General features: G+C 41.9%; 1 protein-coding gene across 38 annotated transcripts in view; it reads left to right on the top strand.

The window, feature by feature from the left end:
• ARFIP1 (ARF interacting protein 1) overlaps window positions 1-24823 on the top strand; it is a 123332-nt gene extending 98509 nt beyond the window's left edge. For all 38 annotated transcript variants that reach the window (XM_089302347.1, XM_070047390.2, XM_008267316.5 and 35 more), the window contains 3 exons: window positions 335-492; window positions 6598-6772; window positions 22941-24823. In XM_089302347.1, the coding sequence (XP_089158473.1) occupies window positions 335-492; window positions 6598-6772; window positions 22941-23096 (489 nt within the window). In that variant the 3' untranslated portion in view covers window positions 23097-24823. The remainder of the gene's footprint in view (window positions 1-334; window positions 493-6597; window positions 6773-22940) is intronic.
• Window positions 24824-25102: the final 279 nt, after the last annotated feature.

The raw sequence follows: 25102 nt of genomic DNA, 5'->3' as shown, positions 1-25102 counted from the left end.
TTTTAACAGCTGTGCTTATAGTATTATAGAAACAAAATGTAGAAATGAAAATATTCTTTAGAGTACAAAGCAGTTTAACTTTTAAAAATTATTTAGATTTTAGCTATGCATCTTAGCTGATGACAATTTTCGTTTACTAAAAGTCTTTGATAATTCTATAGCTGCTGTGGTTTAGATTTCTATATGTTTAAAGAGCAAGGAGAAAAAAGTAAAGCTTCTTTAGCAAATGTATAAATCAGATCTTTTTCCATTAGTGATATGTTTGGGATTTTCTTTTTAAAGTCACGCATACTGATTTATTACGAGATAAGTTAAGGTAACTTTTTTGTTTTAGGAAGAATTTGGCTATAATGCAGATACCCAGAAGCTACTGGCCAAAAATGGAGAGACTCTTCTTGGGGCCATTAATTTTTTCATTGCCAGTGTGAACACTTTGGTGAATAAAACAATTGAAGATACGTTAATGACTGTGAAACAGTATGAAAGTGCCAGGTGGGTATCAATTTTCACCATATTGTCTTTTACAGATTAGTTCAGTTAAGATTAACAGACACCAGCTCTGTCCATTGTAGGCAGAAAAAGAATGTCCTGGGAGGTTATGGGATAGCCATCAAACTAACAGAAAGGGAAGAAGATTCTGGAAACAGGCAAGAACCAAAGCCGCCCAACGCCTTGGAACAGCTCTGATGCTGGATGCCTCTGGGACTCGGTGCTGCCACAGCTGCCGTCGGAATCTCCAAAATGCCCCTGGAGCGCGTGTTTCATTTAGAGTTTCCAGTTGAGCATCGATCCTGGGCCTAAAGGCTGTCCATAGAGGAAATGGAGCATCTCCCAGCTCCAGCTCCCTTAGATGAGGACAGGACCCTGTTTCATCCCAGGTGGACACCAGATGATCCTGTGTGATCTGGCCAAAGCTGACAAGTCATCAGGCGTTAGCACTGCTTCCCTGGGGAAGTGGTCACACTGCCTGCACACAGCCAGACCCGTCCTTTAGCTCATTTCCACATCCAGGGTTTTGTTTATTGTGGATACCAATGCCCTGATCTTCCATTTATCCAGATTGTAATTGGGCTTCAAGCCTATTAAAATTTTACCTTTGGGGCCGGCGCTGTGGCTCACTTGGTTAATCCTCCGCCTGTGGTGCTGGCATTCCATATGGGCTCCGGGTTCTAGTCCCAGTTGCTCCTCTTCCAGTCCAGCTCTCTGCTGTGGCCCAGGAGAGCAGTGGAGGATGGCCCAAGTGCTTGGGCCCTGCACCCGCATGGGAGACCAAGGGGAAGTGTCTGGCTTCTGGCTTCGGATCAGCACAGTACACCGGCCGTAGCAGCCATTTGGGGGGTGAACCAATGGAAAAGGAAGACCTCTCTCTAACTCTGCCTGTCAAAAAAAAAAAAAAAAGATTTATTTATTTATTTGAAAGAGTTACACAGAGAGAAAGAGAGGCAGAGAGAGAGAATGAATCTTCCATCCATTGGTTCACTCCCCAAAGGCCACAATGGCCAGAGCTGTGCCGATCTGAAGCCAGGATCTAGGAGCTTCATCCAGGTCTCCCAGGTAGCTGCAGGGACCCAAGGACTTGGGCCATCTTCTGCTGCTTTCCCAGGCCATAGCAGAGAGCTGGATTGGAAGTGGAGCATCTGAGACTTGAACCGACACCCACATGGGATGCCGACACTGCAGGTGGTGGCTTTACCCACTAAGCCACAGCAATGGCCCCCTGAAATATATTTTAGCTAGTCGGCATTTAGTATCTTTGTCTTCAGCCTTTATTTCTGGCAAGCTTTTGAAAGTGTTAAGGCATGTTAAAGCCGATTTATCAGATAGACAGTATTCCTATATAAAACATCCTATTTAATTTCAGAAGAAAAAAGTAAGACTCTATGAACCTACTGGTTTGCTTGTCATTTTTCAAAACCAAGATGAGAACCCCATCAGCTCCCTGTCTTTTGTTTGATCAATAGTCCTTAAGCTTGAACTAATAAAAATATTTACATCTAATTTTTGAAAAATAATGTTTATATCTTTCATGTTATATAAGATCTGAATTTATACAATATATAGGTTTGTTGTAAACTTTTGAACAAAATTTTAAAACAAGTTATGTACTTGGTAGCTGGTTTATTAAATCTTTAGACAACCTTCGTGTGTACTTTAAAAATCAACAACAGTGATCCCACCCTAGAGTTTATAATTTATCCCTTTTTATTTAAATTATGATATATAATTTTATTCATTAACCTTAAGAGTTGGCTTTTCTGTTCTTAAGTGTAGCTGGTTGTAACTCTTTGAAACATTGCCCACTGAGGAATAATGTTCATAAAGAATCCAAGAAGAAAAGTTTCTCAGTAGCTGAATTTTCTTCTCTGTCAAAACCAGAATTTAGTGCCTTTGGGGGCAAAGGTCGTCTATTTGATCAGCACAAAAAGTGGTAATTTAGGCAAATGCCGGGGTAGCCTTTTAATGCTCCCTATTATGCATTGTATACAAGCATTTCCTAGCCCTCTGGTGCTTCGTGTATAGAAAATCTTACAACAGCCCATTCAACACTTCTCCACCGCAGTGCCAACAAGGGAGTCCATTGTTGTCCAGACTTTCAGATGTGGACACCTGGTCTCTAGAAGTTTTACATAAACCATGAAGTAACCGTCACTAGCTTTGCTGATACAGATTCAGCACAGATGGACAGTCTCGAAGTGGAGAGTTGCGTGTTGACAACGTAGTGTGCTCTCTTCGTGGGGATAATGAGCAGTGTTAGAGAAGCGCTAAGGGAAAGTTTCATTTTGATGCCATCTACAAACTCTGAATGCAGAAATTAAGAAATGTAAGGTCAGCACTGTAACTTGGATTATGTTTAAATTAATCGTTTTTCTTCAGAAATGTGCTCCAGGGCTGTTGAAGGGTGTTTGTCCTCACATTAAATCATCACATATTACTACTAATATTAGTTTTACTTTTTTCTTTCCTTTCTTATAAGTTTTAGCAGGTTTGCTTTCAGCCACTCCTCTTCTAATTTTACAAGAATAAGCATTCTGAAGGTGTTGGTTCTTACTAGTGTCCTAGATGCTTTATACAAAAAGTCTTTGAAAGTTTGTGGGAAATATGTACTGGAAAACTATGCATAGATTTTGAGATTATTTTTAGTACCAAAAGAAACTTTAAGTTCCATTTTCGCACAGACCTTTTGATGTCCTCTCATGCTATTTAAAGTTTTTGTGGAGGTTATTCCTTCCATTTATAGTAGAAAAATTGGAGCACAAAGGGGTAAAATAAGTAGCTCAAGGCATTGTAGGCAGTGGAGGGCAGGGGCCATTCAGCTTTGTGTGGATCCCCTGGACTTAACTGCTTTATTACCAAGTTGTCATTGCCTCCTAATCTTCCGTATCTGCTTCTCAGCTTCATTGCCTGTGTCCTGATACTGTGGCCTATTTCTTGTATGTTCACAGTCTTCTAATCGAGTTCTTTGCTCTGGTGTCTTAATCTACTCCTAGCCCTCCTCCATTCCTTCACTGCTACCAGTCATCTTTCTGTCCTGAGCAAATAGAATCATGTCACTCTCATTTCAGATCAGATGTCTTCAGGAGCTGTCCTCCACCTGTCCTACTGGATTAAACCTCAACCCTTTTGTATCTTTGTCCTGTCTACCTGTCTGTCATTCCTCCCATGTTTGTGTTCTAACTTCAGGTTCTGACCTAGCAAATTAACTCTCAAATGCGCCGCAGCATCTTACACATCTGTTCCATTCATTGCCTGTGCTGTTCTCTTCATGGAATGTGCTACCCGTTTCCCCACCCTAATCTGCTCTGTGCTTCAGTGTGTGATTATGGTGTTCGTTCTATTCTGCGATGCCTTTTCAGAAACCTAACTAGGTAATTCCTCCTTTCGATTTCCATTACACCTTCTGTTCCTTGTGTAGTTTCCATTATCTCATTTCATTGTAATCATTTACAAGCCTGCCTTCCTCTCAACTGCTGCTCCTTGAGGATAAACTTATCTGTCCATCTTTATAGCTCTGTTTTCCAGCATAGCGCTCGATTACTTGACAGTTGAGAAAGGAATCCACGTGTCAATAAATGAATGAATGAATGAGTGATCCTCTTTTGGCCTCCAAAGATCAAATTTGTTAAATTCAATAATAATGATTAATAAATTGAGGCCAGTGTTGCGGTGTAGTGGGTAATGGTGCTACCTGCTGGCACCCCATATGAGTGCCAGTTCAAGTCCCTGCTGCTCCACTTTCAATCCAGCCCCCTGCTAATGCACCTGGGAAAGCAATGGAAGATGGCTCAGCCCCGGCCATTGAGGCCATCTGGGGAGTGAATTAGCAGATGGATGATCTCTCTCTCTCTCTCTGTCTTTCCCTCTCTTTCTAACTTTTCCTTTCAAATAAATAATTCTTAAAAATAAAGGCTCAGTATTGAGAGACTGATGTATCTTAAGTCCTATATACAATATAGTTTAGTTTATTGAAAAAGTATTCTTAATCCCCAGAACAGGAGATAGGAATAATGCTATAGGAAGCTGAATAGAGAACCTTTGTTTTAGGGCATTGGTTTTGTGATTCTGATTTTGACGAATTTAGAGATCACTATGCTCGTTCTTGACTGATTACTGTTGAGGCTACTGGTTAAGTTACTGTTCAATAAGCACATTAGTATTGTACTTGCACCGATCTTATTCTCTGATAGAAGTTCTGGAGGGTGCTGTGGGGTGATGGAGTGATAGTGGTGGGGCAGCTATTTCAGTTAGAGGGGGGTGAAACATCACAGGGATCACAGGGTGGTAAGTGCTCTGTCATAGACGTGATCAATCCTAATATTGTCACAGTCCATCCAGAGGCATGCTGGCATATACAACACCCACTTGTGTCTGCTGGGCACTTGAAATGTGTCTTGCCTAAGATATGGTGCAAGTGTAAAATACACAATGAATTTCAAAAGACTTAGTACCCACCCTTCCATATTTAGAAAAAAAAAAGGGTAACATGCAATATTTTAGATGTATTGAGTAGAATATTGTTTTTGAAAAGGTAAAAATAATTTTAATTATTTTCTGGTAGATCCTAGAAATGTCTTCCTTACCTGATTGGCTCACATTATGTGTCTGTTGTACATTGCTGACCTGGACCGTACTTTGAGGCCTGCTGACCCCAGTGTGACTTCCTCCTCCCTGTTAGTTTCATTATGCCATTCAAAGGTGTGCCGTCCTCACCTGCTTTGATTCATCAATATTAACCAAGTCCCTGGGGGCACTGATCTCTACAGGGTCTTGTTTCCATATCTGTTATGTTTTGGCATCCAACTTTTTCAGCTGGTTTTTAACTTTTGGAAGTTTTGCTTGTCAGTTATTGCTGCACTTTGTAAGTGTGTCGCTATCAAGGAAAAACCAATGAAGACTCAGTTTCTCCTACCATACGTGCACAGTACTGATCACTGATGACACCAGGTGTGTGTGTGTGTGTGTGTGTGTGTGTGTGTGTATTGGGGATGGGGAGCTTCCCCACAGTGCAGAAAGCAAGCAGGCAGTTCCGCAGCTGGGCATCCTCCAACTCTGTTCCGCTCTGACGCTGCCTCCTGGAGACTGTTTCAGATCACAGGTTGGAGGCTCAGTCCCCAACACTGCCTCCCACACTGCAGATGCCAGTCACAGCCCTACTTTGTTTAACCTGTGCTGGAAGTCAGGCTTCACATTTCCCCTCCTCACATTTGATCATTTGCTCAGATGGCTCACAGGACTCGGGAAAGCATATTTACTGATTTATTGCAACAGTTATTACGAAGGATACAGATGAAGAGATGCAAAGAACCCAGAACTTCCATGCCCTCAGTGGGTACACTGCCCCCAGGAACCCTCACACGTCCAGCTATCTGGAAGCTCTCCCAACCCTGTCTTTGGGGCTTTAAGGAGGCTTTGTATAGGCGTGATAGAAGCATGCTCAACTGTATTGAAATGTAATTAGACAAAAGGAGTAGGATCTAATGCTGGGACTGGGTGGGGAAACCCATCGAAGTGCGTATGTTCTCCCTGGCCTCTGCGCTGTCTTCCTCCCTTCAAGGTGGGAGGCAGGAGACCTCTGGAATGAGGAGGGTCTTCTGTCCCTCTGGACAAGGGTAGGTTAGGAATTTTTTTATGAGCAGCTCCAAGACCAAAAAGTGGGAGGAGTTTAGATTTCTGTTCCCTGCCTTCAGGAAAAGAAATTGTAATTTCTGTGGACTGCTTTGGGGAGGGAATTATGAGCCAGGGATTGTGAAAGAAAGCCAAAAAATATATAGGGATACTTCAAAAAGTTTGAAAAAAATGAACAAAATTTTTTGAAATCCGTAATACACGTTTTCTATGATCTTTCTAAGGGCCCCATGTATATTGCAGTGTCATGGATTAGTAGTTATTAAGAAGTAATTTTCCCCCTCATTCTTACATTCATAGCTTTTTGTTTTTAAAGATAGGATTCCAAAGACATACTATTTAGAACATGATTAGGAATATTATGTATTATTGTATTTAATATGAGACTAAATGTGATGTATTTCCAGCCCATCTCCTGAACGGATTTCACTCTGTTTTTTTTGTAGTATGCTTCACTTGTTTTCTTCTTTCCAGGATTGAATACGATGCGTATCGTACTGATTTGGAAGAACTGAATCTTGGACCACGTGATGCAAACACTCTGCCAAAGATTGAGCAGTCCCAGCATCTGTTCCAAGTACATAAGGAAAAATATGATAAAATGCGTAATGATGTTTCTGTCAAATTGAAATTTCTAGAAGAAAATAAGGTAAATATATTCTTTACTTTCTGAGATCTTTCTGTGGACTTAGTTACCCTAAAGAGAGAGAAATAGAAAGTGCTTTTTGTGTCTCATACCTCTTTCATGACATCACAAGAAGCAGTTCATCTTTTGATCAGTGTTTGAGTTTGCAGCAGAACACAAACTGTATTTTCCTTTCTGTCATAAAGTCATCCTGTCTACCATCCCGGTCTTTTCTATATAACAATTGGTGTGAAAAAATACTCAATGTTCAACTATTGATCTACTAATGTTAATGGCAAATGCTTTAAAAATTCAGACAATTACAGATTCTTCTGAATATTTTGATATCTTTGTGATTACTAGCTGCGTATTTCAGGAAGAGCACTATAGCGTTCTTCCCAGTAACTGATGTAAGTGAGGAATGACTCAAGGGTCCAGCTTAGAGCCGCAGTTAGCACAAATTTAGAAGGAATAAGCCAAGTAGTGCATTTTCCACATGGTTTCCTGTGGTGTGAACACATCAAGGGCTCAAACAGTGAGGGCTGCAGTGGGCCTGCCGTCAGCTTCACTGGGAGATCGGTTCATGTAGCAGACACCTGAGTTTTGGGTTAGGTTTAAGTAGAGGACAGATTCCCATGGTTGACATACCTTCCGTTACACATGGACTCATAGCAGACACCTGAGTTTTGGGTTAGGTTTAAGTAGAGGACAGGTTCCCATGGTTGACATATCTTCCGTTACACATGGACTCAGTTTTGTGTGGGGATTGTGGTTCTGGAAATTGGAGAGCCGGCAGTGAGCATGGTGCGGGAATGGGTGAAGATAGGTCTCTCCGCTGCACGTTAGTAGTCCCTCTTCCTGTGCTTTTCACATCATCTGAAGGCGTGACAAACCTTCAGCCATACTGTCTTCCCAGTGGTCCTCTTAAAATTACTATTTTCTTCTCTGAGGAAACAGTCATGTTTATTATTCTCCTCCATAATAGCAAAGGGCTTTATTAAATCACTCTCTGGATTTCTGCATGTTTTCCTTAATATTTCTTTAGAAACGCTTATGGCAATCATGAAACCTAAGCGAGTGTATTTCTTTGATACCTACCACGTCCAGCATTATCACTCACTTGTTTTTAAAGTTCCTATGAGTGAAAATTACTCACCAGAAAACATTACAAGAGCCAGCACAGCATTTTAGTATCAATTACCTGAATACAGAGAATCACATTTATAAATATTTTTGACATGCTGCCCTGTCACTCACAGTGCGGTGCTAAAAGAGGAATATACACATTGGCAGAGAAATTCACCAACATGGTGGGACATAAGAATCTCATGCCTTGGGGCCAGCACTGTGGCCTAGTACCTGCAGGGCTGGCATCCTATATGGGCTCCGTGAGTCCCGGCTGCTCCACTTCTGATCCAGCTCTCTGCTTGGCCTGGGAAAGCAGGGGAAGACCCAAGTTCTTGAGCCTCTGAACCCATGTGGGAGACTGGCAGGAAGCTCCTGGCTTTGGACTGGCCCAGCTCCAGCAATTGTGACCATTTGGGGAGTGAACCAGTGGATGGAAGATCTCTCTCTCTCTCTCTCTCTCTCTCTCTCTCTCTCTGCATCTGCCTCACCCTCTCTATAACTCCACCTTTCAAGTAAAATAAATAAATCTGTAAAAAACAAAAAAGGTTCTCGTGCCTTAAATGGAGAGAAGGTCAAAGGTAATTGGAAGCCATATTGTGCCAAGCCTTGATGATGTAAAGACATTGGATTGTGGCCTCATGAGGAATGCACACAGAGTCGGGAGGGAGGGAAGGAGTCCCCTTCATAGCCTGTCAGGTCGTCGCTGTAAATTCTAAGTGACAGTCAGTTGAGTCTCACTGCCAACTTTATGTTGTAGGCAGTGAAGAATTTTTGAAGTTGGGAGTGATGGAAAAAAATTGTGATTTAGAAGGATTCTTCAGTTACCATAGTTTAAAGGAAAAAGGGAAGTGGAAATGCACAGACAATTGAAGAACCTTTATAGTGAAATAAGTGATTAACAGTCTGAGCTAGCATCATTGTAGTAGCAGTAGAAGGGAAAGAATTTGCTGATTTTTAAAGACAGGGATTGGAAAATTAGAATAGGCAGCTGGTTTGATTTGTAAAGGGTGAGGGATGAGATTCTATTTGATCCAGTGTTTAGCTGACAAAATATTCAAGTGGAAACAGTTGGCAGGAAATTGGTGATATGTGTGGGGAGTTTGGATAAACAAGGTCAGGGCTGTAGAGATAAAAGCTTGGAAGTTATCATTTTAAGAATAATATGATTGTCACATCTCTTTCATTATAAAAATAAAAAATTGCTTCTCTTGAGGATTGTATATTCTTAGATTATGTTTTAGTCTGCTTGAACTATTATAAGAAAGTTCCATAAACTTGGTGAGCTGATGAACAACAGAAATTTCTTTCTCAGAGTTCTGAGAACTGCGAAGTCCAAGACCAGGGCGCTGGCAAACTTCATGTCTGGTGAGCGCCTGCTTTCTGGCTCAGGTTTGGCTCCCTCTAGCTGTGTGGTCACTTGGTGGAAAGAGGAGGGGTCTCTATGTCTAAAATAAAACTTAAGAAGAAACTTTCGTCTTTTGACCTTTTTTTCTTTTAACTCTTCAAAACTATAAAGAGCATTGTCCAACTGTTATTTAAGCAATAACTAAAATTTGAATGCAGACTAAGATTCACGAGAGAACTCTGATACTGTTATTGAGCGATTTCCCCCTCCCGCTTTTATTTGGAACACCTTTGAAGCTGGAGGAAAAGCAAGCCTTTAGGCCTAGCAGCTGTGTGTCATCCCTGTTTGCTTTCTTGGCAGTTGAAATAACTCAAATCTGGAGTTTTTGTTATTTTTGTTAAACTACAGTTGAATTTGTACCTTCATATCTCTTTATGCACGGATGTCAGGTAATCTACTTAGCACTTTGTATTATTTGTTTGAGATTTATTTATTTGACAGGCAGAGAGAGAGAAAACGTTTGCACAACCACTTCCGTCTGCTGGTTCTCTAGTGAAATGCCTTCGACAGCCAAGAGTAGACAAGAGCCAGGAACTCCTTCCAGGTCTTCCATGTGGGTGGGAGGATCCAAAGTACTTGGACCATCTTGTGCCTGGAACTGAATGAGAAGCAGAAAGAGGACTTAATCCCAGGCACTCTGATACAGAATGTGGGTGTTTCAAGTGGGGCCTTAACCCACTGTGCCACAGAACCCACCTCAGCACTTGAATTTGAACAAAATAGAGTAAACTCTTCCTATTTCTAAAATGTTGCTTATTAAATATCTTTAAATTGAAACACCAGTGAGTATGCTGTATGTCCTAAAGACTGCTGCAGTGTATAGACTTTTTTTTTCTTGTTCTTTGTTCTCAAATCATAGCTTTTAGAGTGTCTTCCCGTATAACAGTTCTCTTCTACAATGAGAGGCCAGGCGTGGATGTTTAGCGTCGCTGTTAAGAAACCCATGTCCCATGTTGGACTGCCTTGGTATGATGTCTCTGGCTCTTGACTCCAGCTCCTGCTAATGCAGACCCTGGGAGGCAGTGGTGACAGCCCAAGAAATTGGGTCCCTTTCACCATGTGGAGACCTGAATTGCCTTTCTGTTTCTTAGCTTCAACCTCTGCTGTCATGGTCATTTGGGTAGTGGTCCAGCAGATGGGAGCTCTCTATCTGCCTCTCTGTCCATCTACCTTACAAATAGCCCGAAAATACCTTACAAATAGCCGAAAATAGCCCGAAAAAATAGCATAGAATGGTGCATAACGTAAGAATGAGTGGTCCTGGAATATAGAAATAAGAGCCAATCTTGTAACTTTAGTGTTTAGGTTTAGTGTTCAGTATTTCTAATCCTTTTCAGGACTTGTTTTTTTTGGTGGGCGGAATTAGGTTCTGAGCTGTATTTTAGAAATTAAGATGTCTAAAGTAATGATGAAGATAGGGAAATTTTGATTGCTCTGGTTTGATCAGTATACATTGAATATATGTATTGAAATATTACTGTAATCCATAAATATGTAAGTTATTGTTTATCAAACATGTTTTAAGGATAGATATCTGGCCTAGCAGTTAAGACACCGGTGGCCCATATCAGAGCACCTGGGTTTGATACCCAGTTCCAACTTGACTTTTCCTGCTAATGCACACCTTGGGAGATAGCAGATGATGATGGCTCAAGTTAGTTGGATCCCTGCCACCAATGTGGGAGACCTGGTTGGGTTCCTGGCTCCTGCGTTTAGCCAAGGTTCTTGGTCTCTGGCTATTGGAGTCATGCAGAGAGTGAACTAGTGGATGGAAGATCTCTCTCTCTTTCAGTGTCTCTCTCTCTCTTCCTTTCCCTCTTCTTCCCTCTTTCTCCTTCTCCTTCCCCGCCCCCGCTCTCTCCATCACACTCTCTCTCTCCCCCCCACAAAATAATTTTAAATAAGTTTCTAAGCTGTTTTAAAAGGAAACATAGTAATTAAAAAGTATTTGAAGACAAATTAAAGAACTTTATAGTAGTGTACTTCCGTTTATCCCTTCCTGGCTTCTATGCTGTGCTTGGCATGAATTGTACTCCTACATATATTGTAAATCCCACAGTATATTATTATCTTGGTTCAGCTAGTCACTGACTTTAAAGAATTTGAAAATAAAAACAAGCATGTGTTGACTCACATGTTGTTTTTTAAAAATTAAGGTGTTGGGGCAAGTGTTGCGGTGTAGCAGATAAAGCCGCCGCCTGTGACGCCAGCATCCTGTGTGGGCACAGGTTTATGTCCTGGCTGTTCCACTTCCGATCCAGCTCCCTCCTAATGCTCTGGGAAAAGCAGCGGAAGATGTCCCAAGTGTTTGTGCCCTGTCCACCCACATGGGAGACCTTGAAGAAGCTCCTGACCAGCCTTGGCTGTTGCGGCCATTTGGGGAGTAAACCAACAGATGAAAGATTGTCTCTCTCTGTCTCCCCTCCTCTCACTGTAACTCTGACTTTCAGTTAATTAAATAATTTTTTTTAATTTTGAGAAAAATATTAAGATGTCTGTAGCGTGTATTTAGTCTAACCTTCCTTCCCTTGGCAAAACGAAGAAGAATAGTTATATAAAATACATGTATTTCCTGTATGTGCCTACATTAATACTGAGTGATAGTGCACATATCTGTGTTTGTCATTGGCCCTTAAGGAAAACTTTAGGGTAAAGATCTATTAATAATCTAAATTTTCTGTCTCTCCACCCATGATATAGTTGTTTAACCTAAACAGTCCTTATTAATCTCTGATATTCTTTTTGTTTATTAAACAACATTAAGTTGCACAGTAGTAAAAACATAGTTAATTAGACTCTTCTAATGTTTCTCTTTTCATCAGTGTTTCTCTTTCTTGAGGTCTTTAAATCATGTAACTTGAGCTCTTTTGTGATTTAAAGCAGTTTGTTTACAAAACACAGGCTACTTTATTTATTTGAAAGGCAGAGTATGAGTCAGAGAGTCTTCCATCTGCTGGCTCACTCCCCAAATGGCTACAATAGCTGGTGCTGGGCCTATCCAAGCCAGGAGCCAGAAGCCTCCCCTGGGTCTCCCATGTGGGTCTAGGGGCCCAAGGACTAAGGCCATCTTCTACTGCTTTCCCAGGCCATAGCAGAGAGCTGGATCTGAGGTGGAGCAGCCAGTACTCACCAGTGCCAATATGGGATGCTGGCACTGCAGGCAGCAGCTTTACCTGTTGAGCCACAGCCTAGGCCCCTATCACAGGCTACTTCAGTAACAAGAAAGAGCATAGGTATTCCTGGTGCATTGTGTAGACTTTGTGAGATTCAGTTCCATGGCTTCTTTTACAGCCCTCCTGATGCCTAGCCGTGGTGCACAGTCATTCAGCAAATTTCCACCTTCTTCCCAGAATTAGGGGAGCATCACAGATGAGTGAATGAGATGGAAGCAGTGAGAATCCGCAAGGGGGGAGAGAAGAGTGAGTCCTGATCACCTCTCACTGCTCTCCGGAGGCAGAGCCTGGCCTCTCAGAAATACTTCTGTTGTCTGCAGTGTTTATTTGCATAGAAAGTGGAAGCAAAAAGTTAGAAGGGTATGCAGGTCAATGTAAACACCTCCTCTAAAAACTTTGTGTAGTGCCTGGAACTGTGTATAGTGGATGACTATATTTTAACTTGAGAATGATAAGTCTCTTTTCCAGGCTGCTAATCTATTAATATAAGGCTTTTTAAAAGGAAGGAAAATAAGTATAGCTAGAAAATATTTCCCTTTAAAGTAGTAGTATACTTAATCTTTTTTAGGATCAAAACAGCTATCTGTTTTCCAAACAAAGAGCCTATCATTTTCATCTTTGCCTTAAAGCCCAATGATCAGTGCCGTGTTGGAGAGGAAAGAAAAACAACCAACTAGCTAGGACATGAGTTCCTGCATCATTCTTAAAAGATAGAAATAGGGTCATAATGTACCTTCATTTATATAAGAAACCGTTTTCACATATGGTGCCATGTTTGCTGCTATTAGTGGTTTGTCTCCAGATCTCTTTCAAACTTTCTAAATCCACGTGGAAGAAGCAAGGTGTGCTTGTGGTTTGCATTGCCTCCTTTCTCTCTTTACAAACTATGCAGAAATTAACTGTATATAAACAATGCGACCAAAAAATCTGAGTTGCAGGTTGACTTCTGGATTAGCTTCAGCCAAGCTGTAAGTATCCAGCATCAATCAGGGTGGTTTGCAGTCATCAGAAGTGAGTAGGTGTGAGAGTCACCAGTTCATATAGTTTCTAGTCTTTGTTGGTTGTGCTCAGATTTCCAGAATAGTGAATTCTTTGAAGGAAAGGTATTTTGTATACAAGATTGAAAAGCTTTATAATCATGAATTCCTGTTAAGTTCCTGTTTTCATAGATTTCACTTTTTGGGGGGGGGGCAATCATTGGGTACTTGTATGTTTCTGACCATTTTTGGTCAGAAGCAAGTAACTTGTAGAGGGTAGAGTTGGAGTTGGGCTTTTTGTTGTATACTTTAGAGGAGAGGGGATTGGTTATCCTTTCACTTTAGGTGAAAAAAGATTCATTCAGAAAAATGTATTTCTTACACATCCTTTCCGTGACATACCTGTTCTATAAAATGATTGTTGCCTGTGTACTCCTCAAAGTCCTGTTCTCTTACTGCGTCAGCTAAGGGGGTTTGCCAGGCTTTGTGCTACAGGTAAGTTTCTAAGTTGTCAGAGTGAGAGTTGAACAGATCACCAATAAGCTACGCTGGTTTTGGAGTTGTGGTACTGGTGCTTAAAGCTGTGGTATTAACTACAGTGTTTTTTTGTTTTGTTTTTCGTTGTTAGTGATTACTGCCTCATTGATTTGCTGAAAAATAAAACTTTTAATTAGTGTTTCTGTGTAAAATCTGAGATACTGACAATGGCTAAGAGTTTGACTTGGCAGTGTTCCTTTTGACCTTTCCTCAACATTTTCTCAGTGGTGACTCAGCACTCCTGTGTCGGCCCGTATATTCCTTCCATGACTCATCTGTGCTTTGCTTTGTTCGACGGAATAGCAAGGGGTTTTCTTTATGCTTTCACTTAATAATATTCTAATTTTCCATGCTTATTTCTTTCTTTAAATTTTCAAAAAGATACTCTTTAACTTGTTTATAATGTTTTTAAGGTACTTGTTTTAGACTTCTTATTCCTAACCTAAAGTAATACTGTGTGAATATAACAATTCCCTGCTGATGGGCAACTTACAGTCTAATGGAGAACATTTAATAAAACATAGTATATGTAAAATTCTATGGGAAGCATGAAAAAGAAGAAATATAGAATTTGACAAAGAAAAAAATGTTAATGTGAGCTCGGAGTATCATAGGCTAAGTGGCAGTTTGACTTGAACAGGTCCACAAAAATGGATAACATGTATGTAGGTGGGAAAAATTTCGATTAATGTTTAAATAATTTGTAAAATTTTGTTGAATTTTCTCTTCCCGTAAAGTATTACTACTTACAGATATTAAGAAAAGTAATGGTTTTTTCATGACAAATTTTGATAAAGCTTTTCCATTAAGTTTTCAAATAGTTAAGTACAGAGTGTTAGAATATTGTGAGTTATATGAGAGAACGTGTTAATTTTTTTAAAGTTCTTTCCCAAGATGGAATGTGTTGCGATAGTTAGTGAAGAGAGACTATTTCGTGAGTATGAAGAGGAGTGAATGGGTTTGTGTCTGCAGCCCCACTGCCCATGGTCCACAGCCCAGCGAGCACAGGGTCTCCTGATCCTCGGGTGACTTCACTCTCCACTCTCGGTGCCATTTTGCCACTTAGCAGAGAGCACCATCCGTTCTGGACGCCTGAGCTTTCTGTTTCTGAGTATCTAAATGTGGAATTTAACAGTCTATGCCTCCCTTAATACTATCTACATACATTTTTGGTGTTGTTGTTCTAGGATTCATAGAGATATTGTGAGCGCCCAAAGGGCCAGGGCCTAATTCTGAAGTTTAGATCAGGGACGGGGTAAAGAGATGCAGGAGAATTGTAGGGTGGGTAAAAGAAGGAAACCACTGGTGGAGTTTATCTTTCTACTCCCTGTAGCTTCCTACCTACGTCATTCCTGGGACTTTTTATAACTCTGGGTCTGTGGTACCTATGGACTTCTGTGTGGTTTCATGAAAGTGCACCCAGGGCTCTCAAACCCGTGATTGTCAGACTCCTCTCATAGCTTAATGGCCATCTCCCAACTCCTATTTTTTTTTTTTTAATTTACTGTTTGTTTATTTGGAATGCAGAATTACAGAGAGAGAGGGAGAAACAGAGATTGTCCATCCAATGGTTTAGTCCCCAAATTTCTGCAATGTCTGGGGCTATGCCAGGCCTAAACCAGGAACCCAGAGCTTATCTCCATGTCTCCCAGTGGGTGCAGGGGCCCACACATTTGGACATCTGCTGCTTTCTCAGGCACATTTGCAGGAAGCAGGATCAGAAGCGGGGCACCTGGGTCTCAAACCAGTACCCTAAGGGGATGCCTGTGTTGCAGGCGGCAGGTTAACTTGCTATGCTACAACGCTGACCCCTCCTAACTCCTTTTGAATATAACGTATCTCTCATCTATAATAAAAGGAAATGCTGAATTCCTTAACTCCTCTGTTGTACTGAGAATATAGAAGGGAAGAGCAACTCAAACTCAGACTCTGTTTCTCCTTTACACCCTCACAACACTGATCACCAGTGGCACCACAGGTGTGTGTGCCAGCAAGTAAGCAAGCAGTTCTACAGCGGATACCAGGTGGGTATCCTCCAGTTCTGTTCTGCTCTGACCCTGTCTGCCTGGAGACCGTGTCCGATCCGCAGGCTGAGCGCTCCAGCCCCCAGGACTGCCCCCCCTCCCCCCTTCAGATGCCACTCACAAGCTCCGGGTTGTTCACCTGTGCTTCCAGCTGCCAGCTGGACACCAGGCTTCCCATAATCCTCTCACCAGGTGTCATTATTTACTCAGGTGACTCAGAGGACTTGGCAGCACGTTTACAATTTCTTCTGAAGGCTGAGGTGTGGGGCAGAGGGCCCAGAGCTGCCATGCCCTCCGTGGACTCACAGCCCTCTCAGGACACCTCACGTGCTCAGCTGTGTGGAAGCTCTCCCAACCCTGTCGTTTTGGGTTTTCATGGAGATTTCACTGCATGGGCATGATTCAAGCTGAAATGTAATTGGACGAGCGGAGTATGATCTAATGCGAACACACTGGGTGGGGAAAGGCAGTGAGGGGCGTGTGCTTCATCATGCTTCTTGGCCTTTGTCAGTGGCATTCCTCCCTGCAGGGTGTGGGCAGGAGCCCTCTGGAATGAGGAGGGTCTTCTCACCCACTTCGGACAAGGGTAGGTCAGAAAATTTCTTTATTGGCAGGTTCAAGACCAAAAGGTGAGAGAAAGTGAGAGTATTTTTAGTTGCTGTTGCCCACTAATAGTTTTAAGGATTTATTTGAAAGGCAGAGAGAGAGATACTGGCAATCTTCCCTCTGCTAGTTCACTCCCTAAATGCTTACAATACCAGGGGTGGGCCAAGCCGAAGCCAAGAGCTGAGAGCTCAATCTGGGTTTCTCATGTGTATCTGGGACCCAACTATTAAAGGCAGGACTTGAACCCAGGCACTGTGATATGCACGCGGGCACCCCAAGCAGCATCTTAACCAAGGCCAGATGTCTCCAGTGAAACCCTAGAAACCAGGAACTGTGGGTTAAACCAGTATATTCAAGGGCACTTGAAGAGGTTTGTGAAAAAGGGACCTAAAAGATAAGTCTAGCACTCTGCTTGGATTTTGAAATCCGTGCATAGTTTTTTCATAATACACATATTCTGTGAACTTGTTAAAGACCCCTCAGAGACAGTATAGCAGAGATACCTAAATTAATTTTGGAGTAGTAGTTCAGATGCTACTCTTAAATGGAATAATTTATGCAACTTTGTTTCCTCTAGCATTCGAATCGAATCCCCATCTCCCTCGGCGCTTCCTCCCTCTGCTTAGATCTGGGTTTGATTTTGCCCTGACTGTGAGACTCTGGGCAAGTTATTTACTGCGTCTGAACCAAACCATCATCATCTGTGTACTCGTGTATGATTAGCTCAGTTTGTGCAGATACAGATTTATACAGCAAAATCTGTATGGAGAGCTGCTTCCAGTTATGGGCTGCTCAAAGAACAGTATTTGTTAACTAACTCAGTACTCGATGTAGAAAGGCAGTGTTCTGCAGGTAGGCTAAGGCAGAGAACCATGTGAGATGTATTTTAATAAGAAAAAGGTCCCAAGCACAACGGTAATATGCAGGGGAGGGAAATCAAAAATGCAGGAGACTTTTTCGCTAAAGATGAGAAAATCCCTGCTTTAAGAATGTAATTTTGGGGGCCGGACTGTGGCCTAGCAGGTAAAGCCACCACCTGCAGTGCCGGCATCCAATATGGGCACCGGCTTGAGTCCTGGCTGCTCTACTTGCGATCCAGCTCTCTGCTATGGCCTGGGAAAGCAGTGGAAGATGGTCCAAGTCCTTGGGCCCCTGCACCCATGTGGGAGACCCGGAAGAAGCTCCTGGCTCCTGGCTTCAGATTGGTGCAGCCATCTGGGGAGTAAACCAGTGGATAGAAGACCTCTCTGTCTCTCTCTGTCTCTGTCTCTGTTTCTCTCTTTCTCTCTCTCTTCCTCTGCCTCTCTGTAACTGCCTTTCAAATAAATAAATAAATATTTTTTTAAAAAAAATGTAATTTTGTTTTTTAGTGAGACAAAGCTAGCTCTCATCCACGCTGCTGTACTCCCAAATGCGAGCAGTGGCTGGGATTGGGCCAGGCCAAGGCTGAAAGTCCAGGTCTCCCACTGGTGGCAGGGACCCAATTATTTGAGCCATCACCACTGCCTCCCAGGGTACACATTAGCAGGAAACTGGAATCAGGAGCCAGAGCTGGAACTCAGACTGGCGTGTGATACAGAATGTGGGCATCTTAGCCGCTGGTCCACCACCGAGCCCTGCACTTAGAACCTCGGGGCACCACTGGGTAAAAGTTGTAACGCATTCTGCAGTTTCCCTGACCTACTTACCGTTGATGGAGTTTATCCTCTCAAAACCAGAGCTGCCTTTCTTCTCCTTCCGTAGTCTTTTCTTTCTATGAGTCTTCTCCTTGTCAGTGATTTGTTGAAACCTATCCCAGTGAGTCAGGAAAATAAAATCTATTCTTCCACCCACTTGTACTTCATATTTGTCTTTCCTTCTCTCGCTCCCTTCCCAATGCCCACACCCACATTTCTGATAGTGTTTCTCAACTGTTAGTGCTAGTGCTCTAACGTGACAGGCATTTCTAAAGCTATCACAGACTAGTAAAGTTAGACTCCTCGGAGTTAATACAAGGCCAGTGCACTGTGCTTTCCTGCTTGTTGCTTTTCTGGTCTCTTGCTTACTGCGAACCATCCTTGGTGGACAGGGGAAGTGTAAAGTTGCACATTTGTGAGTCCTGGAGGGGAGTATTGGCAGCTGAGGACTTCTTACTGAAGAACAGTTCTCTTCCACTCTTTTCCTCACGTATTTAAGCCAAGCTACTGCGCCAGTACTGAGTGTAAACCTTGATTTTACAGTATCAGTGGAAGAGCCAATAACTTTGAAGAACTTAGCAAATTATATGATGTTAAGACTGATAACTCGTTTTAACTGGAAATTGGTTTTTTAGAATGAATTCCATGCCTCTGAATAAAGAAGGAATAAATTGGATCTCCAAAAAAGTTCATCTGGTAATAATAACAGACTTTGCTATGGTTTAGATGTCTGCAATGTAAAGCTCACCTTCAGATTTTCAGTTGGTAACTTCATAAATAGTATTTATCTTCCAGTGGTGCTCGCTGTATAGGCAGAACATTTGCAGGATCCGGCAGCATCTGGCAGTCGCCACTCTTAAATTTCTCTTACCGCTTTCTGTTTAAAACTCCCATTTGTCTCTGCGTTGGTAGTCGGTGCTGGAGTTTGTTTTGCCCCTGAACAATTAAGGTATTGTATGGTTTGTTTAGGTCATTCACCAGATGTTGCTTTAGTGGTTCTGCTGCTATCTGATCTGGGTTGCTCATTGTTTGGCAGATCTTTATGAAAGTTCTTTGTAATTGAGCTCCCAGTGATTTAGCGTGTTTCTAAATTACTGTAATCGTCTGATGTTAGGTTTTGAAATTTGTCAAATTTGTCGACTTTCCATTTATGCCTATAATTGTTACCTCTGTCTTCTTTTGCCCCTATTTTAAATCTCTGCCTTCTGTTTTAGTTTATTTATAACTGCTTTGTTTCCTAAGTTAGAATGAAAATAGTTCAATAATTTTTTCTGCTCTATAAATGCAAAAAGATGAAAGTTTAATACTGTATTCACAGTTTTACAAATAATTAAATTTTATTCTTTATCTGCTCCAATCCTTGAATTAGAACTTAATCCCAAAAACATTTAAATACAACTTCAGGATCAGAGACAAACTTAGGAATGAAGTTCATGTTTATTTTCTGTCTGCTGTCATCCTTTTTGGTGCCCTGTGGCTTTGCTTCAAACTTGGTTTAAAAGCGTTCTCAAAGATGCATTGCCTTCTAGGGCAAGTGTTTGGTATGGCAGTTAGGATGCCACTTGAGACCCCTTGCCCTCATCCCATATTGGAGTGCCTGAGTGTGAGTTGAGGCTCTGCTCTGATTCTAGCTTCCTTCTGATGCACACCCTGGGAGGATGGCCCGGGTACTCCAATCCTTGCCACTCACTTGGGAGCCTGGATTGAGTTCCCAGCTCCTGGCTTCAGCCCTGCCCAGCCCCAGCTAGGGAGTGAACCAGTGGATGTTTGTCTCTGTTTCTCTCTTTCTCTGACTTTCAAATAAAATGAAAATTAATTTTAATATGTTTATTGCCTTCTAAACAGAGATTACAATAAGTAGAAGAGCAGGGACTAGTCTGGGAATAAGACATTTCTTGTGTTTCCCAAAATCCAGCCCGTACATCTCCCAGTGATCTAAACTTAGCCATGTTACTTAACTTTCTGAGTCTGGTTCATTGCTTTTAAAGATTGATTTTTGTTTATTTGAAAGGAAGAGAGAGAGATCGATCAATCAGTCTTCACCCACTGGTTCACTCCCCAGATATCCACAAGGGCTAGGGCTGGGGCTGGGCATCCAGGTCGCCCATGTCGGTGGCAGGGGCCCAAACACTTGGGCCATCTTCCACTGTTTTCTCAGGCACATTCTCCAGGAGCTGGATCAGAAGCAGAGCAGCTGGCCTGTGCCCTGAAATGGGATGTCAGCATTGCAGGCGGCACGGGGTAGATGTAAGAGCAGTACGTCACCCGTCATAGAGAAAGTGCTTCCCCAAAGGCAGTGTCTCCGACCATGTCAGAGTACAGTCTGCTGAAAATCTGTGGCTCTGTCTTTGATTCTGGATGCTTGTAAGTTCTCATGGTCCGACAGCCGAAATAAAGAAGTAAGTTCCGGGGCTGGCATTGTGGTGTGGCGGGTAAAGCCACTGCCTGCTACACCAGCATCCCATATGGGCATCTGTTCAAGTCCCGGATGCTCTACCTGGACCAAGGTTGCAAAGATTATTTTTTAAATTATATTGCAACTATTTTTCTAATCCTACATAATTATTCTCTCTTAATTGGTAGTGATTTATTTAAGAACCAAAATGTCCTGAATTCGCTGTGGCATTTCATGCAGAACTGCACTGAGGACATTGTGCCGTTGCACATCAGGGTGCAAATTAGTTAGCCAAAAATAGGCAGAAAGAACAATATTTAACTTTTTAGCTCATTTTGTCTACAAAGTATATTCATATTAAGAATTAGTTTATTAGCTTCTTTAAGTTCCCTTTATTTTTCATCTGGTAGTGTTTTGACTAAGAGTCAGCTTACTATTCTTATGTAAGTTTTCATGGTTTTGAAGACATACTATCAAAACTAAACTTGTACAAAGTTATAATAGTGCTGATTGAAAAATGAATTATCTTTGTTAATATAAGACAGTGAGAACAGTTAAAAAATAATACCTTCTGATTTTAAAGTGTGAATGAAATATTATACTTCATTTCCATTTAGAAGTGTGGGGTTGTTTCTGTTTTGTTTCTGCATTATAATTTCAAAGCTGTGAATCCAAGAAGTTTCCATCTATTCCAAGGACTGCTCTGGACTGTGTGCTTTTTAAAAGCTTTGCACATGGGACCAGCACTGTGGCGTAGTTGGTAAAGCTGCCGCCTAGAGTGCCAGCATCCCATCTGGGTGCCGGTTCAAGTCCCAGCTGCTCCACTTCTGATCCAGCTCTCTGCTATGGCCTGGGAAAGCAGTAGAGGATGGCCCAAGTCCTTGGGCCCCTGCACCTGTGTGGGAGACCCAGAGGAGGCTCCTGGCTCCTGGCTCCAGATCTGCACAGCTCTGGCTATTGCGGCCATTTAGGGAGTGAACCAGTGGATGGAAGACTTCTCTCTCTCTCTCTCTCTCTGCTCTCTCTCTCTCTCTCCTTCTCTGTGTAACTCTGACTTTCAAATAAATAAATCTTTTTTAAAAAAATGCTTTTCACATCAATTTTCTCAATTATTGGAAGAATGATTTTTGTGAATATGAGTATTGCATCATCTTGTGGTGAAAGCTAGAGTTCAATACTAAAAAGCACTCTTGCCTTGATTTCCAATGGATTTCACTAGGGGCCATGGAACCACTTTAAATGCAGTGAACGCCCAATGTGAGGCTTTGTTAGTGAGCCACCTTGCCAGTAAGCTATGATCCGTCCTTTCAACATCAGCCGTTCTAGCGGATCTAAGTAGCATCTCATTGTGGTTTTAATTTGGAGTTCCTCAATAACTAATGATTTTGAGCATCTTTTCATGTTCTTATTTTCCAATCTGTTTTCCTTGATGAAATATCTGCTCAAATCTTTGCCTATTTTTATAGCTCTTTTTTGTTGTTGTTGGTATTTATTTGAGAGACAGATCTTCCATTTGCTGGTTCACTCCCCAAATTCAAAGGCCAGGACTGTACCAGGCCATAGCTGAGAACTGGGAACTCAGTCCAGGTTTCCCATGTAGGTGGCAGGGACCCAATTACCTGAGCCTTCAACACTGCCTTTCAGGGTCTACAGTAGCTGGAAGCTGGAGTCGGGAGTAGAGCTGAGTATTAAACTCCACCTTCTGATATAGGACACAGGCATCTTAACTACTAGGTCAAACATTCACCCTGCCCATTGAGATGTGTGTGTGTGTCTGCTCGTTGAAATCTGTATATGTGTGTGCTCTGTGTGTGTGTGTGTGTGTGTATTTGAAAGACATTCACAAGTGGCAGGCAATGGAGAGAGAAAGAAATCTTCTACCTGTTCAGCTTTGCCTTAATGACAACCATACTTGTTATATAGCATGTGCTATTCAGTCATTACAAATGATTTCCCCCTCATCAGTATCTCACGTGATTTTGAAAACACTTAGTTTGAGGGGGAATTTAGTGATACATTAGTTAGCGTTCTCAATAAGGTTTGAAAATGGTTCCAAGAGTATATATTGAGTGTCTTCAGCCATCGAAGGCTGTGGCCCTGCAAGGCAGTATATATTTGGTACGTGTGAAATCCTTTGCCCTTGTTAAAGTAGCTTTTCTTGAAGAGGGAGATAACAGTGTCCAGTTAAAGGATAAAGCACCGTAAAGCACCTTGGTCCACTTCTTTGTTCACAGTGTTAATGCTGGTCTTGTAACTCTGCCCTGTCCACAGGTTAAAGTATTGCACAATCAGCTGGTCCTTTTCCACAATGCCATTGCCGCCTACTTTGCTGGGAATCAGAAGCAGCTTGAACAGACACTTAAACAGTTCCATATCAAATTGAAAACCCCTGGAGTGGATGCCCCATCGTGGCTTGAAGAACAGTAAATCACACCTGTAGAGAAAGTGGTACTGCTATGTTTCTAAACCAACCTAACAAGAAGTAGGCGGAATGGGGGCAGGTGATGAGGGGCGACAGCCATGGTAGTGATTCTTGCACAACAGCTTTACTTTTTCCCTTTTGTCACACTTTAACAATTGAACTGTTAAATTTGAGGGGAAGGTGGGTGGTTTTAATGTAAACACAGTTTCTATAATCTGAACACAATAATTTTTCCCTTTTGAGAAATCCTTTTGTATTATGAGGGTTGATGGCTATTTCTGTAGTTTGAAAACATCTAACATAGATTTGCACTGACAAGATAAAACTGCGAGGATCTGGCCCAAGAATTGAGGGCCAGCTGTAACTTTTCCAAGGGAAGGTTTACATGATTTGTATCGATGTCTGCTATTTTGTATACGAATATATTGAACATCTGTAAGAGATTCATTTTCATGTATCGTCAAAGAGAAACCTATTTTACAGAGGAAAACTCTATGGTGTTGCTGCAGCATTCACAGAGGGGTGGCAGTTCCAATGAATGACTGAGTGGCCTGTGGGGGTGTAGCAGGTACCTTTTCGGAAGTGAGTCTGTACCACGGTGATTTGTGTGTAGGCTTCTCCTGAGATGCAGGGGGCACACAGTCGTTTCCGTGAGGCGCTGAGGCTTATGCGTGCGCATCACCCGGAGTCACTGGGCAGTCACACTAGTAATTCCTTTCGATTTGGCATGAAACCTGCCTGAGACAGCTTTTTCTTTTTTTTCTTTTTTCTTTTTTTTTTTTTTTTTTTGGTCAGGTGGACTTGGGAATGGAAATTCTTGAGGATTTCTAAAGTAGAAATCTTCTCAGAAAGCTAGTTTTTGGGTAAATTCCATGTTGACAGAATTCCTAGATAGCTTTCATTGACTTTGTGTAACAATACCGTTTAAGCCTTAAATCACAGATATGTGCCTTCTCAGATACAGTGATTCTCGTTCACCCAGTGTACATAACCCATAAAGAAGCCCCTTGCAGATAATGTCTGATGTGCTTGTTCCTTCCTTGGAAGGGAGCACTGTGTGCAAATGTTGGGTTTCTTTGTCCTCCTTAAGCCACATTTGAGGTTTATGGTGACATCGACTTCTGAGTTTGCTGTTTGGTTTTGCTGGATTCCTTTTGAGGAATGGGAAGAGCGACAGATGTTCCATGTGGGTAATAGAAGAGTGATGTGGGACAGAATGCGATCACGGAAGAAAGGGGCGTGGAAAGCCAGTAAGTACCGTTCTAGTTGCTCGGCATCCTTAGTTTCGTGTTCTGCGGTTGACCTGTCACTGTGTGCTTCTATCAGTAATGCAATCCTTATTCAATGTAAAATTCTTTTGGTTTTTGTCATAGGCATAAATTAATGTTTCGAGAGACGCCGCTTCACCTGTTCATTTCTTTTGTGTTGAAATGAAGTACTTAAAATTACTGTTATACATGAACTTTGTGAACTGTAAGATTCTGTTACGTATGTTCAGATGCCTTTTAGCTGGCTTTTTAATTAATATGCCTGTTTTGAGTGCTTAATACAATGTAATGTGATTGTAAATCATAAACGTATTTTAAATCATTCCCTCCTGTATATTTGTACTCTGAGAGAGCCTTATTTTATTCTTCCAGCAGAGTTACTACTTGTGATAGTTCATTCACATTCCCCAGAATGTGCCTCTGGTGTGGATTTTGTATTCTTATTAAAAGTGTTTGCTGCAGTACTCTCTCTGGCCCTTCATAGTTTTGTGGGATTTGGTTGGTTGGTTGGTTGGTTGGTTCTAATTTGGGAGTCAGAGGGACAGAGATAGCTGCCATCCACAGGTTTACTTCCCAATGTCCCCACCTTAACCTGGGTCTCCCAAGTGAGTGTCAGGTACCCAACTATGTAAGCCATCGTGTCTGCCTCCAAGGGTACACATTTCCAAGAGTACACATCCAGTAGGTCATTCTTTTCCCTCGTTCTGCATCTTTTATGGAAGCTGAACATGTCCAGTCATATG

The sequence above is a fragment of the Oryctolagus cuniculus genome, chromosome 8 (assembly GCF_051225735.1).
Source record: "Oryctolagus cuniculus isolate XC-2025 breed Fujian yellow rabbit chromosome 8, ASM5122573v1, whole genome shotgun sequence".
NCBI lineage: Eukaryota > Metazoa > Chordata > Mammalia > Lagomorpha > Leporidae > Oryctolagus > Oryctolagus cuniculus.
Note: the sequence above shows the minus strand (reverse complement) of the source record. Positions and strands in the feature narration are given on the sequence as shown.